This window comes from Lepidochelys kempii, chromosome 1 (assembly GCF_965140265.1).
Source record: "Lepidochelys kempii isolate rLepKem1 chromosome 1, rLepKem1.hap2, whole genome shotgun sequence".
NCBI lineage: Eukaryota > Metazoa > Chordata > Testudines > Cheloniidae > Lepidochelys > Lepidochelys kempii.
Window position 1 is genome coordinate 96,187,687 of NC_133256.1, and position 16,168 is coordinate 96,203,854.

General features: G+C 39.7%; 1 protein-coding gene across 3 annotated transcripts in view; it reads right to left on the reverse strand.

The window, feature by feature from the left end:
* The window catches only part of UGGT2 (UDP-glucose glycoprotein glucosyltransferase 2), a 301,272-nt gene that overhangs the window by 160,564 nt on the left and 124,540 nt on the right, over positions 1–16,168 (reverse strand). For all 3 annotated transcript variants that reach the window (XM_073348024.1, XM_073348019.1, XM_073348032.1), the window contains exons 15-17: positions 10,693–10,828; positions 4,510–4,641; positions 2,438–2,602 (exon numbers count right to left, since the gene is read on the reverse strand). In XM_073348024.1, coding sequence (XP_073204125.1) covers positions 2,438–2,602; positions 4,510–4,641; positions 10,693–10,828 — 433 coding nt within the window. The remainder of the gene's footprint in view (positions 1–2,437; positions 2,603–4,509; positions 4,642–10,692; positions 10,829–16,168) is intronic.

Consider the following 16,168-nt stretch of genomic DNA (forward strand, 5'->3'; position numbering starts at 1 on the left):
TCAGGGCAGTCAGGGGACAGGAGGCATGGGGGGGTTGGATAGCGGGTGGGGTCCCGGGGGAGTGGTTAGGGTCAGTGGGTCTCGGTAGGGGCTGGTCAGGGGACAAGAAGCAGGGGCAGGGGTGTTGGATGGGTCGGGAGTTCTGAGGGGGGGCAGTCGGGGGGCAGGAAGTGGGAGGGGGCAGATAGGGGGCAGGGGCCAGGCTGTTTGGGGAGGCACAGCCTTCCCTACCCCACCCTCCATACAGTTTTGCAACCCCGATGTGGCCTTCAGGCCACAAAGTTTGCCCACCCCTGCTTTACATGTTTGTCCAACACAGGGAAAACAGTAGGGCATGAAACGCATCTCTTAGAGCACACCTTCTTTTTCTTTTGCAGTTCTGCCGTAACACATGGAACCAACCTTACAAATGTATACACTATTCATACCAAAAACCATTCTCTGCTACAAATTATACTAAGAACAAACAACTATAGTTATAAAGTTAACAAGGCAATAAAAATGGAGAAAACGCTGGGTCCAAAGGACTGGAGTGGTTCACTTCCATCCACCATGGCGGTTGTAAGGAACTGAGGTAGTAGGCAGAGCAGAGCCCCTGCCCTCAGGAACATTCAAAGGCACCTAGGGAAGGACTAGTAGTGGGCACACATGTGGTCCGTCAAGCTCTGCTTGGAAAAGGTTCTACTGTTAGGCACCACCAGGCAGCAGAGTACTCATAAGCGGGAATATGCAAAGCCACTCGAAGAAGAATCCCGAACACACAGAGCCCCTCATCGCAGCACACGTCCCACATTTGACACCCACACAACCCTCCCAGCACAACACAACTCAAACCCAACAACACTACCAGCACACACAACAACCTGCAACACATATAGCCCCTCAGGGAAGCACATACTCCTCATTTGCCACTTGCAAAAATCAACACAGTTCTCCCAGTCTAATCCCCTAGACACAAATCAACACAACTGCTCACACAACAATATATCCAGCTGTCATAAATATAAAGGGAAGGGTAACCACCTTTCTGTATACATTGCTATACAATCCCTCCTGGCCAGAGGCAAAACCCTTTCACCTGTAAAGGGTTAAGAAGCTAAGATAACCTCGCTGGCACCTGACCCAAAATGACCAATGAGGGCACAAGATACTTTCAAATCTGGAGGGGCGGGGAACAAAGGGTCTGTCTGTCTGCGTGACACTTTTGCCGGGAACAGATCAGGAATGCAGCCTTACAACTCCTGTTAAGTTAGTAAGTAATCTAGCTAGAAAATGCATTTAGATTTCCTTTTTTTTTAATGGCTGGTAAAATAAGCTGTGCTGGATGGAATGTATATTCCTGTTTTTGTGTCTTTCTTTAACTTAAGGTTTTGCCTAGAGGGATTCTCTATGGTTTGAATCTGATTACCCTGTAAGGTATTTACCATCCTGGTTTTACAGAGGTGATTCTTTTACTTTCTCTTTAATTAAAATTCTTCTTTTAAGAACCTGATTGCTTTTTCATTGTTCTTAAGATCCAAGGGTTTGGGTCTGTGTTCACCTATACAAACTGGTGAGGATTCTTATCAAGCCTTTCCCAGGAAAGGGGGTGTAGGGCCTGGGGGGATATTTTGGGCGAAGACATCTCCAAGTGGGCTCTTTCCCTGTTCTTTGTTTAAAACGCTTGGTGGTGGCAGCATACGGTTTAAGACCAAGGCAAAGTTTGTACCTTGAGGAAGTTTTTAACCTAAGCTGGTAAGAATAAGCTTAGGGGGTCTTTCATGCAGGTCCCCACATCTGTACCCTAGAGTTCAGACTGGGGAAGGAACCTTGACACCAGCACACACAGTAACCCCACTCGGAAGCCTAGAATATCTGTGGAATCAGCATGAAGTGATGGAAACAGCTAAAAGCATGGCTGAGAACTCTTTTAGGGTATCACCAGGGTGAATAATCACTGGGATATTCACAATGTGTTACCATCCAATTTTTAAATTGTTAGCCATTTTTTACTTTTAAACATACATGGTTTACAAATTACACTCATGTGACAGCACAGGCTGTCAGCTACCAGTATGAATTTATGTTTCTGTTTAGTTTAGAGCTTTTATATATCCAATGCTAAGATAAGGACTGCTTAAACAGAAAACAAATATATAAATAATACACACAAGAGATTTTAACATTTTAGGTCCAAATTTTCTTATGAATGGCTACAATTCATCTTCACTTCTTGGCTGAAAACATTTCAAGGATTAACATGTATTTAGAGCTTCAATAATCAACATGCATTAAGTTTCAAATTCATGAATGTAAATTAAAGTAATGATGTAATTTCAGCTTTCATAACAATAATTTCATAACTACCTCATTACAAAAAATATAGGTTGTAATCATGACTGTAACAATCTACTGACAAGTATTTCACCTTACATTCTTTCATAAATGCTCAGCATACCATGAAAACTGCCCTCTGGAAGAACCCCATGGCATCAATGATCCTCTGGAGAATAACTGTGTCTAATTCTGCAGCAGCCATCTCTTCACCATTAAAGGGCACACCATTAAACAGAGCTTGAGGCAATGGACCCAGGCCGGTCTTTTTATAAAAGGCTACTCCTGCCTATTCAAATCAGAAATATCACAGAGTTAAACAAAATGTGGCTGACCGTAGTAAGAAAGAAAACTAATATCAAGAGACAATGTAGACCAATGTCCAAGCACTTTGTGTTGTGGCCTACTTCTATGAGTCATAAAGAGTAAATTGAATTCACAATTCTGTTAGGATTTTTCAGAAAGCAGCTTGGAAAAATTAATCAGTTAAATAGTACATGAAGCACACATTTATCAAAAAGGAAGGACAAAAACTCCTGTAAATTCATATAAAGATTTTTTTAAAACCCTTGTTTTTATGCCACTCTGTGGCAGTCTTGCTAAGAGCTATTATTTATCATGCACTATTTAAAGAATATTCATCAAATAAAGCACAGAGGATTTTACAGACCAGACATGGTTGAAGATATATGGTTGAAAATAATGCTTGTATGGACTTCTGCAGAAAATTACCTACATTATTATAATAAAAGAAAACATTCCCTTCCAGTACTATGCATAAAATTCAGTGCTCTATTTCCTGTTTCCTTTAATTCTGTCACTCTGAACTTCACCAACAGGGAAGTACGGTGACTCTCCTCTACACATCGTGGTTGACCTTTATTTAATGATATATTGGTAAATCTTAAACACAGACCTTTGATTACAAACTACAGAATACTTTTTTTATAGAAACATCTACTGATAATAGAAGCAGCAGCTACTGATAACAGAAAGTATATGTTTCAAGATAGACATATTTGCCAATTGTCAGAACAAGTCTTTGCTTGGAAAAATGTTTCATATCTGAAAATTTCAGGAATCCAAATTAACAGAAAAAACAACACAGTTTCACTTTGTGCCAACAATGTGGCTCTCTAGAAAAGATCTCTACTCCAATTTACCAATAATCCTACAAACTAGAAGACCAATTCATAAGATTTCAGTATAGAAAAATCAATGTATGAAAAAATAAAATAGGCTTAAAATATAATAGGACACGTCCTACCTCTCATACCTCAGTAAGAACGCCCACCTCCACTCTATGTGACCTGGTACTTAAATGAACTACAGAATGGTTGCAACTTTATACTTTAACTGAGAAATCCTTGCTACATTAAACTAAAATTGTGAGCATAAATTGTAAAAATGTTCATTTTTTTATTTGGAAGATTTGCCCTTAGTCTTTCACTGAACATCAGCAAGAGGGCATGCATCTCTAAAGTCTTCCAGATAATCTTGAAACTCAAGACTTACATTCTAGTCTGGGGATTGCACAGTCAATTCCCTATAGAAGGCCTCTTGTTTTCTTTACCAGTCAACTGTATGTGCATTTCAGCTTACCACATTGTAATCCTTAGAATTTATGATGTCATGATTGGAAGCAAAATTTTCACAGTACATAGTCACTTTCTAAAGAACATAAACTTCATTTCACCTCAGAATCAGGTGAGGGCTAGAGAAAGTTCCCTGGCAATCTCCCTGACTGGTCAGCATTATATGCACATACAAATGAATAATGTATGTTTGTGCCTTCGCTACCTTTCCAGTCTCTGACACTAGGAATCCTGTGATTCTGAGTCAGAATGGCCATACCCACCAGGCAGATTCTTTGCCAGGAAGGTATGATTTGCCTAGAAGATAGAATTTCTTCCTTAGCCAGGCTGCTTGGGTAACCTACCACCTACAGCAAATCATACACATCTAATAAACTTATCACTAGGTACCTTCCATAGTAGCAGATGTACACAGTAGATAGGAGTCAGGACTAAATATTATTCTTGGGGACAATAATCCAAATGGACCCTTCCAACACTGCAATAGACTGGAAAAAATTCCAACCCCATTGCATTTAAGTGTTTTAACTCTTAGAAACCATTAAATGCAAAACTAAGCCCTGTGCAGAGTACTATTCTTGCAACTCTTCTCTTAACATACCTTCCTTTTCTCATCATATTCAGAGTCAACACCCAATATACTCTGAATGTCAGCATGAGGAAACTCACTTCTAAGAACATTCCTCACATGGTTCACAGTGAAAACTTCTCCATCTTTCATTTCATGGTACATCTGTGAAAATTATAAAACAGATAAAAAACAAAGCTATTTTACCTACATATTAATATTACTTCATCATTTATCAAAACAATATAAATTGTTTTTAAGTAGAACATAGGATCTGCCATCAGATCACTGGTCTAATTAGTCTACTATCCTATCTTTGGCAGTGGTTAATACCTTATATTGCAGAGGAAAGTACATCCAATACTCCGGGTCAGCTAGCAATGCTTTTTGTGACTGAGAATTCCTTTCTATTCCCTCGTCTTAGCATGAACATTAGAAACAAAAGACTAGAAGGGTTGCCCTCCCACCACTGGCTATTGAGCTCTGTCCCCCAACTTCACAAGTAACCCTTGTCATATAGTACCACTTATAACATTTGTCCATCTCTCTCTTAAAACTAATTAAGTTGTTTGCCCCCACAGCTCCTATTGGGATGCTGTTCCAGAACCTCACTCCTCCAATGGTTAAACACGTTCTAATTTCCAGCCTTCCTGTGTTCATAGCTACTTGATACCCATTTGTTCTTGTGCCAATATTGTCCTTTAGCTTAAATAGCTCTTCACCTTCCCTCACATTTACTCCCCTGATGTATTTAGCGAAAGCAAGCATAACCCCTCTCTGCCCTCCTTTTGCGAGGCTAAACAAGGAAAGCTCTTCCAGACTCCTCTCATAAGATAGGCCCTCCACTCCCCTGATCATCCTAGTACATCTTTGCTATACCTGTTTCAGTTTGAATTCATCTTTCTTGATCATGGGTGACTAGAATTGTATACAGTATTCCAGATGAGTCTTACCAGAGCCTTGTACAATGGCAATAATACTTCTCTTTCTCTACTGGAAATGCCTCACCTGATACATCCTAGGATCGCATTTGCCTTTTTCAGAGCCATATTATACTGGTGGCTTATAGTCATTGTGTGATCAACCCACACACCCAGGTCTCTCTCCTCTTCCATCATTGCCAACTGATGAGCCCCCAGCTAGCAGAAGATATTCTTATTATTTGACCCTAAGTGCATGACACTGTATTTGTACTATTGAATTTCATTCCATTTTTGTCACTCCAGTCTTCAAGGTCATCTAGATTTTCCAGTCCTCCTCTGCATTGACAACACGTCCCAACTTTGTATCATGAGAAAATTTCACTAGCACACTCCCTCTTTTTGTTCCAAGGTCGTTAATAAAAATATTGAATAAGACTGGTCCCAAGACTGATCCCTGAGGAACTCCACTAGTAACCTCCCTCCAATTGGATCGTTCATCTTTCAGCATAACCAGCTGCCTTCTTCCTTTTAGCTAGTTCCTTACCCACCTTACTATTCTTGCACTAATCCCCATCTTCTCTAACTTAATTATTTCCCATGTGGTACTATGTAAAATGCTTTACTTAAGTCCAAGTTTATTAGAACTACTGCATTTCTCTCTCATTTAAAAAAAAACAGTTATTTTCTCGAAGAAGGAAATCAGGTTAGTCTGGTACAATCTGAGCTACCTTTGGTAAATCCATGATGCATTACATCTAATCTATGTTTTAGTCATGGGTATTTTTAGGAAAAGTCATGGACAGGTCACGGGCAGTAAACAAACAGGTTACCGGCCAATGGGAGCTGCAGGGACGGTACCTGCAGGTGGGGGCAGCGCACGAAGCTAGGAGCTGAGGGAGGGACAGACATGTCGCTGCTTCCAGGGAGCCCCCAAAGGTAAGCACCACACAGAGCCCTCACCTTCTCCTTTGCCCCAACCCCCAGCCCTGAACCCCCTCCCACATGCACTCAAACTCCTGCTGCTGTTGCTGGGGGGGGGCGGGGGGCGAACCAGGAGGGTGGTGGCCCCAGACTGCCCCAGCAGTGGCCAATGCATCTGGCCCATGGGCTACCTGAGCTGCTCAAGCGGCCCCCTGGCCAGCCACACCAGCCACTGCAGAAGTCACGGAAAAGCCATAGAATCCATGACTTCCGTGACCAACTTGCAGCCTTAATTATATCTACTTTTCTGTTTACCTCTATAAATTCAATAATTCTTTCCTTCACAATTTATTCCAAAGTTTTGCCTATTTACAGATCTGTAATTGTCCACATCACTTTTTTTAACCTTTCTTAAATATAGGTACCATGTTAGCTATTCTCTAGTCATACAATGTTATCTTTGAACAGATAGATTTATTAAAGTCCTAGCTACTGGACTAATAATCTCAGTATTCTGTTCTTTCAGTATTCTGGCATGAAAATTATCCAGTCCATCTGATGTGGTCATTTCTATACACCCATTTCCAGCCGCCATCCTGCCTTCATGCCCATGTTCAATATTATGATATTTACTGAAAACCAAGGCAAAGAATTCATTTTGTTTTTGGGCCATATCTAGATTATCTATAATCTCCTCCCTCTCCATGGTACACAGCAGCCAAATCTTATCCTTCCTTATTCTCTTTTTATCTATATAACTTATTATTTCATTTCATTTAGCAAGTCTCACTTCATTTTCTAAACTGCATGATGTAGTTTTCTTTGCTGGTAAATCCCTTCTTCTATTCTCTAAGGGCTATTTACTCCTAATAATCTTTTTGAGGTGGTTATTCATCCAGATAGGTCTGCAGCCTTTCCCTATGCAATTTTCCCCTTTGCTTGGAATGCAAATTGCAGATAGTTTCTATATAGTTGATTCAAAGAAATTCCAAGTCTCTTCTAAATTTAAATGCTTGAGCTCTTCAATCCAGCTGACTTCTTTAACTAATTCTTTTAATTTCCCAAAGTCTGCCCTTTTGAAAGCAAAAACCATAGCTCTCTACCTGGTTTTGACTATCCTTCCATTTAATTTAAACTAAATCAGCTCCTGATCATTTGATCCAAGGTTATTTCCCATGACTGGCTCTTCTGTGATGTCCTCGCTACTTACAAAACCAAGTCTCAAATTCCATCACTTCTCCCATTATGACACAATTCCCAGTAGTATTTCTCTCTCTAATAATATTAAATAAAGAGATCTCTATCCATATCCGAGTCTGGCCCCAAGAGTCTATAGCAGACCCTAACACTATCCCAATAACACTCTCTCTTTCACAATCCTTCCCAAAAGTGATTTTGACCCAAACAGATTCAGTTTCATCCATACCATCACTCCTTATTTCTTTACAGTTTATCCCAGAATTAATGTACAACATTACCCCTCCATCTTTATTTCTCTCTCTCCTAAACAGTATATACTCTTTAATACATGTATTCTAGCCATGAGTGCTATTCTACAATGTTTCTGTAATCCCCATAACTGTTTGACCTCCTGCACAAGTAATTCCAGTTCCTTCATTTTACCACCGAACCTTCTTGCATTCACGTACAAGCATCTCAGTTCTTTCCCTGAGACCATACCTAGTTTTTTAGTTGGATTAGGTTTATCCTTTTACTCACTGTAACACCTACCTGACTACTACTCCAATCAATATTTGTAATTTCTTTCACCTTCCTATCTCTTATCTTACAGTGGTTTTTTATCCCTTATTATATCTCCATTTAGCTGATTTTCCTACTCCTATGTACTGAAGACAGGCATGGAGATTTCACAAGTCTCTCCCAACCTTCTCCCCTCATCTACTTCTTATCAACTGTGCAAGACTTGATGCTAGAAGGTTAATACCCCAGATATTCAAGTGGAGTCCACCAGTCCAGAAGCATCTTCTTTCTGTAAGGTCTCCCAATGGTCAATCTTCCCAAAAGCTTCCTCATGGCATCAATTCTTGAGCCATGGGTTGATCTTCATTATCTTGTCACACCTTTGCCCTTCTTCTCTCTAGTATTCCACTGAAGATCACCCAAGCTTCCGCTTCCTTTAAGTGTCTTACTCAGCTAGTGTAGTCATTCTTCATCCATTCCAATGGGAATCTAGCCGTGTCATTTGTCCTGACATGCAGGACAGTCAGTGGATTTTTCCCCATTCCCATCAGGATCCTTTTTAAACTCACATCCATATCATATATGCTTGCTCCTGGAATACAACATACTCTTTTGTTCTTTGGATCTGGTCTGATGATAGGCCTGTCAATTCTTCTTAGCATGGAGTCCCCAACCACACAGATCTGTCTCTTCCTGGTATTGGTATAGATCTATTTTATGTCCTCTCTCACAGTCCCCTGTACATCATCCTCATTTTAACTTGGGCTCTAGTTCCTTGGTGTCTCAACTGTCTCTTCTCTTCTGCAGGGACTGGCTTCCATTCTTTTCTTCCTCATCACCTAATCATCTGTCTGTTTCTCCTCCTCATTCCCCAATTAAGAAAACCTGTTACTCAATTTTGTTTCATCTTCACTAGTGGTTCTCTTCCTCTGCTTTTTTCCATGGATCACACTCCTCTTTTGGCAGCCTGCTCTCCAGGTTTCTGTTCATCAGATGTCTACAACTCTTGAGTTATTTTTATCACCTCCTCAATTCTCTCCTCCATTATACTTTCAAATTCCCACCTGAATTCCATCATCGTCTCCAGCTGTATCTCTTACTCTTGGATCTTCTCTGCCATGAGCTCTACCGGGCGAAATTTCATGCATGAGTAGATTCCATCAGATACAGACAATGAACATCCTACAGCTTCTGTACCCAACCATTTTCTTTGTCTCCTCTCCTCCCTGGGTTACTTCTAGTGTTGCCTAAGTAACCCCTATGCCTAGGAGAAAAAGGAGGAGGAAGATACCTCCCCCAAACTACCACGAACTAACTTCCAGAGCAACCGCTGTTAGCTGCTCGACTGTTCACTACTGACTAGCCTTTAAACCTAGCTAAAAACTAGTTCAGCACTGCTTCTTTAAGGGAAATCAGCAAGCACTGAATCAAATCACACACCTGGAACCATCACTCAAAACTCAAAACTGTACCTCCAGAACACAAAATCAACAGTCTCCTCTCAGGCCACACTCCTAGAGAAACTCCGCAATTGGCCGCTAGCTGTTTATCTCTATGACCTCCTGTGGCTGTCAACACCTCAAGTTTATATGAAGCATAAGGTAACATTTCCTTTTATTGGTTCTACTTTTACTACTCTTTAATTCTATCTAGCATTCCCTTCTTTTCATATTATGGAACAAAACAGAAAGAAGAATTTCTCAGTTTTCACTATGCTCTTCATAAACTCTGGATATTTTGTGATCAGGTAATGGAAGAGTCTTGCAATGACTAACCTTGCATACACTCCATACCCTCCCTAACCTTTATGGACTTCTATTTCTCTTTTACAGTGGTCTTCCAGTTTCTCCTCTCTGGTTTCTTTCTTTCTACTTATCTATCTACCTATCTAAGAAATTTTTAATGTGTCCATCACCTTAAGTTTCTGTGCCTCTACTCCTAAAGAAGAAATGATACAGGACAGTAAGAAGAAAAAAAATACATTATATATGGTTACAGAATTTTTAAAAATCTGTTTGCACCCTATTCTTTAGTTCAAATTTTTTTTTGTCAGGAGTCATCACAGAGATCCTGTACTTCAAGTCAATCCATTCATCCCTTCTAAGTCCTTAAATGTTCCCTTCTTAAGCCACCCACTCTAGTCGAGGAGTCAGAATCTCTCTCAAACTCTGAGCCTGGAAGATTTCCATGTTCTTCCAGAGACATGAATAGAGTCAACCAGACTAGGCAAACACTTGTATAATGAAAATGTCTTACCCAGTCTGCCCCATTTTCTATACCATTGAACTACCACAGAAGTCCTCTAAATCATAAGGCATGACCTAAACCATTTTGGAATACCATTACTCCAATGTGTGCTGGAACACAGACAAGAAGGCAGGCATGAAAAGGCCATATAAAGAGCTCAAAACTATGATTCCACATGAAAATACTGACTATTGAAAGGTATGTTTACCTTCTTTTAATCCTTGAAGAAAATTTATAGATAGACAATATTACCAGAATGAATTTGTTTGAGGAGCAGGAAAATGTCTTCAGTAAGACATTCTGCAGCAACCTAACATCCACTTTTAGAACAATTTTGTTTCCAACTAAAGGTGGGGAATTTATAGGAAAGCAAATAGTTTTAAAAAGTATTATGTATTATTTTTATCTATTTACAGGCACTAACATTTATCATGGAGATAAAAGCTTGAGAAGTATCAGATTCTTCTGCAATGTAGTTGAAAGCTCTCAAAAGAGCTACTCCAGCATCCTCATTCCCGTCAATTTCTTCATTAGTATTTAAGATGAAAACAAATCCAATTCTGTAGGGGAAAAAAACCCTATGTAAATATTTATTATCTTGCTTTTTAAACCTTATTGAAAACAGACTGAAGATATTACAATTTCTCACGATCAGATACAAACAACGTGAGGATTTTCTACCAATATCGTACAAATTAATATCTGCAATAGTCAATAGTATATAAAACATACTTGGATAAATTAGGACGGTTTGTACTGTTTCCTCCAACCTTTAGGTGTACTGTTGCCTCCAATGTTTAGAGAGAGTGGGCTAAAAATGACATGCTGTGGCTTTACAAAATTATTGTTCCATATATGTTGTGTTCTCCAGATTATTTGTAATGTACATTATTGCTTAACATATTCTCCATGTGCTCTCCACGTAATTTACGGAACTAGGTATAAAAGTATACTGCACTGTTGATTCATTATGGCACCAGTTCAATTGGACAGATAAAAAACATATGGTTGGGCTCCTGATTTAAGTCAACCACAAAAGTTTACAGACATACACTGAATTTTTTAAAGATTTTCTTCTCAAAATGGCATTGCATGCTTGGGGCCAAATTTAAAAGTGACAAACTGAAGTTTAAGTTACACATAAATAAGTCTGTAAGCGGACGTAACCTATGCTCCACTACAGTGGAATGGCAAGGAATGGCAAACAGAAGGAGAGTGTAATTTCTCTTTCATTGTCTTGTTGGTTGCTTTTCTTGCTACAGCCATGCTCTTCCCAACAGTCTCAGTATGTAAGTTATACCCATGTACACTGATATGTAACACTAGTATTTACATCATCTCTGAATCTGGTCCGTGATCTTAAACTTTAAGATTTAGAGAGACAAGGTGTCGAGGTTCCTTCCCCACTCTGAACTCTAGGGTACAGATGTGGGGACCTGCATGAAAACCTCCTAAGCTTACTTTTACCAGCTTAGGTTAAAACTTCCCCAAGGTACAAACTATTTTACCTTTTGCCCTTGGACTTTCGCTGCCACCACCAAATGTCTAAGCGGTATTATATTATTAGGAAACAGTCCGTTTGAAAACGTCTTTCCCCCAAAAAAATCCTCCCAAACGTTACCCCCCGTTTCCTGGGGAAGGTTTGATAAAAATCCTCACCAATTTGCATAGGTGACCACAGACCCAAACCCTTGGATCTTAAGAACAATGAAAAAGCATTCAGTTTCTTAAAAGAAGAATTTTAATAGAAGAAAAAAGAATCACCTCTGTAAAATCAGGATGGTAAATACCTTACAGGGTAATTAGATTCAAACCATAGAGAATCCCTCTAGGCAAAACCTTAAGTTACAAAAAGACACAAAAACAGGAATATCCATTCCATTCAGTACAGCTTATTTTCTCAGCCATTTAAACAAACAATCTAACGCATATCTAGCTAGATTACTTACTAAATTCTAAGACTCCATTCCTGTTCTGTCCCCGGCAAAAGCATCACACAGACAGAAAGAGAGAGCGCCTTTGTTTCTCCCTCCCCTCCAGCTTTTGAAAGTATCTTGTCTCCTCATTGGTCATTTTGGTCAGGTGCCAGCGAGGTTATCCTAGCTTCTTAACCCTTTATAGGTGAAAGGGTTTTTCCTCTGGCCAGGAGGGACTTTAAAGGGGGTTTATCCTTCCCTTTATATTTATGACACAAGGTGAGTAGGGTAATCTTTTATTGGACTAATTTCTGTTGGTGAAAGAGAAAGCTTGTCAATGTCACCAATAGATGTCGGCCCAATAAAAAATATACCTCTGTCATGTTACACTCCATATTCTTCATAGAAATAGTGTTATGATATGAATATGGCATAACTAAGATACGCTTTATGCAAGATGGGTCTTGTGAGATATCATTGGAAAGGTTATGATTTACTGAATGTGATTATCCAATTTGTATGCATGTATCATTTCTGTATCTAAAGTTAGGAATATTGACTATGTAACAATTACAATTATGTGTGTACTTGGGAAACACCCACAAGACAGCAGGCCATCAGCCTTGATGGGCCATTAGGAAGAAACAATAAGACTTTGAAGATACTCGTCTCTCTCCTTCCTGAGTAGCTGGGATGTTGCTTTGACACTACACGGTCAGGTGGTCATGTCACCTGATACTAAATACCATTTTGGATGTCTAGTGATTTTCCACTAAAAGAAGGGGGAGGTCAAGACTGGGAAACAAAAGGTTCCCACCTTATGTAAATTTTGTTTAAGGCTGGGGAGTAAACTGATCTAGGTTCACTCTTCACTGCATCCCCACCCAGGATGACAGCTGGAAAGATCTGAGAAACAAAGACCGGGGTGGGGTGGGAGGGAGTTGAGCCCAGGCTGGAAAAGGGATCTGGTCTGTGAATATGGTGTTTGAAGATTTAAGCTGTAAGCAGGGTAGCTAACCTTCAAGAATTTCTGCATCCTGCCCAAAAGCAACATTTAGGGTGAGAAATTACTTCTTAAAACCAGTTTCTTTAAGATCTTAAATTTAGTATGCATGTTTTGTTTTATTTGCTTGTAATCTGCTCTGTTCTGTTTGCTATCCCTTATTATCACCTAAAGTCTGCCTTTTGTAGTTAATAAACTTGTGTTTATTATAAAACCCAGTTTGTGCAATATATAACTCACCAGCAACCACATACCACACAACAGAACCACTAACCCAGGAACCTATCCTTGCAACAAAGCCCGTTGCTAACTGTGCCCACATATCTATTCAGGGGACACCATCACAGGGCCTAATAACATCAGCCACACTATCAGAGGCTTGTTCACCTGCACATCTACCAATGTGATATATGCCAGCAATGCCCCTCTGCCCTGTACATTGGGCAAACTGGACAGTCTCTACGTAAAAGAATAAATGGACACAAATCAGATATCAAGAATTATAACATTCATAAACCAGTCGGAGAACACTTCAATCTCTCTGGTGACGCGATTACAGACATGAAAGTTGGGATATTACAACAGAAAAACTTCAAATCCAGACTCCAGCGAGAGACTGCTGAATTGGAATTCATTTGCAAATTGGATACAATTAACTTAGGCTTGAATAGAGACTGGGAGTGGCTAAGTCATTATGCAAGGTAACCTATTTCCCCTTGTTTTCCTAACCCCCACCCCCCCCCAGACGTTCTTGTTAAACCCTGGATTTGTGCTGCAAATGGCCCACCTTGATTATCATACACATTGTAAGGGGAGTGATCACTTTAGATAAGCTATTACCAACAGGAGAGTGGGTTTGTTTGGGGGTGGGGTGGGGGGGGAAACCTGGATTTGTGCTGGAAATGGCCCACCTTGATTATCATACACATTGTAAGGAGAGTGATCACTTTACATAAGCTATTACCAGCAGGAGAGTGGGGTGGGGGGAGAGAAAACCTTTTGTAGTGATAAACATCCATTTTTTCATGATTTGTGTGAATAAAAACAAACATCTTCTGTATTTTCCACAGTATGCATCCGATGAAGTGAGCTATAGTCACGAAAGCTTATGCTCAAATAAATTGGTTAGTCTCTAAGGTGCCACAAGTACTCCTTTTCTTTTTATGAAGTGATTACGTGACCTGGCAAAGCTCATACAGGAATAAGGGTCAGAGCCAGGGAAAGAACCCAAAACTTCAGACTCCCATGTCCAGGCTCTAATCACTAAAGACACAGCCTCCTTTTCATAACAGTAAATAGTCATATAAATACATTTTCCAATGTTCAGTCTACTTTCTATACACTTAGGAGTAATTTACAGATCCTGGGCCTGATTCTAAACTGTGTTTTTCCAGTTTTACACCAGTGTTAACGCATCTGATATTAAAAAGCTTTATCTGTATGATTTAGTAACATCACTGAAATCAATGGAGTTATACCAGTGTACACGCATGTAACATAATGAAGTATCAGGCCCCTTGTGATACTTTCTATCTTCAGCATTACAGATTGGTTCAACATCTTTAATAGAATATTGCCACAACCAATGAATAGACTGTTTGGCTGATTCAAATTCATTTCCTTGGAGGAATTAAAATGAGATTTTTACTATCCCATAATGATGCAGCAGAACTAAATTTATCTAAAAAACTTAACACTATATGAAAAATATACATAATAGGTTTTCCAAAAAGATACAAATAATAATTAGCACACAGGGGAGTACCTGGTGCTACAGTCAACAGCTTCTCCCACTCTTTCCACCAGACCTTCTGGTTTGAGGCTGTGATAGCCCAAACCAGAGTTGGCTACCAAAACATGAGCAAGCCCAAGGTAATCAATTTGGAAGGTGGGATGTGATAGGACAGAGTCGATCATTTATCCATGCTAGTCACATACATTTGTAATGATCAATCTTTATCACAGGCAACTTCCAGTATGATTTTTGGAAAAAGTAATGTGGAGGAGTTTATCCATTCTCATCTCCAAGAAAAAAATGCAGATCTTAAAAACCTCATGAAATAGGATTTGGAGATGACCAGACCATCAAATAAAGGTGCTATTAGCTGTTCTGAGAGAAAAATCACACGATCAGTTTACTGGGTTACTTGCTTTTAGGCACACCTTGCTTTGAGATTTTAGACACCACCACGAGGTGCAGAAAAGCTTGAGGAACAGCCATTTGATTAAAACCCTGTGAACCATGCAGCACATTAGACCAGATCTACGTTACAGGGCCTCTAGGATTATGCTGTGAGGCCAAGCTGTAGAGAAAAATTCTATCTGAATCTGTGTCAGCAGGATAAAGGAAGAAGCAGTTTTATTTCTAGTGCTTCCTGTTAAGTTACTGAGCTGAGAAGAATTCAGGCAGTTTTTCCTGAAGAGAGACTGGTTATATAAGTAGTCTTATAGGTATACACCCCAGTCACAGAGAGTATCCCATATTTCTGAGAGAGAGATAATACTAGCAATTCAGGTGTTGTTTTTTTGGCTGGGGGTCCACTTGTTTCTGAAAAGGGTTTAGGGGATGTTGCCACAATTTACACTGATTACTAAATTATTAGGAATTACTATCCTCTTTGACCTCACAATGAAAGTCAAGTACCACAAAGGAAGCCATAACACTGACAATTCCATAACATGGAAACTAGTGGATACTGTTAATGAAACAATATCTGGAGGACAAACAAATTAAAATAGACTACTCCGACAGTCCTCACACCCAAGTCAGATGTAAACTTCGAGGACTACCTGTACCACAGAGTCATACATACAGGCTGCAACAGGAGAGGCAAAATACAGTCTAAAATGCATTCTCACAATGGACTGAGGCAAAATTCCTGAGAACATTTTACAATCATTTCCCCCGGAACCCTCTGGAAAAACAAACAGTGAAAATGTCCACTCATGCAACACATTTTCAGATGGTATGCACCACCACT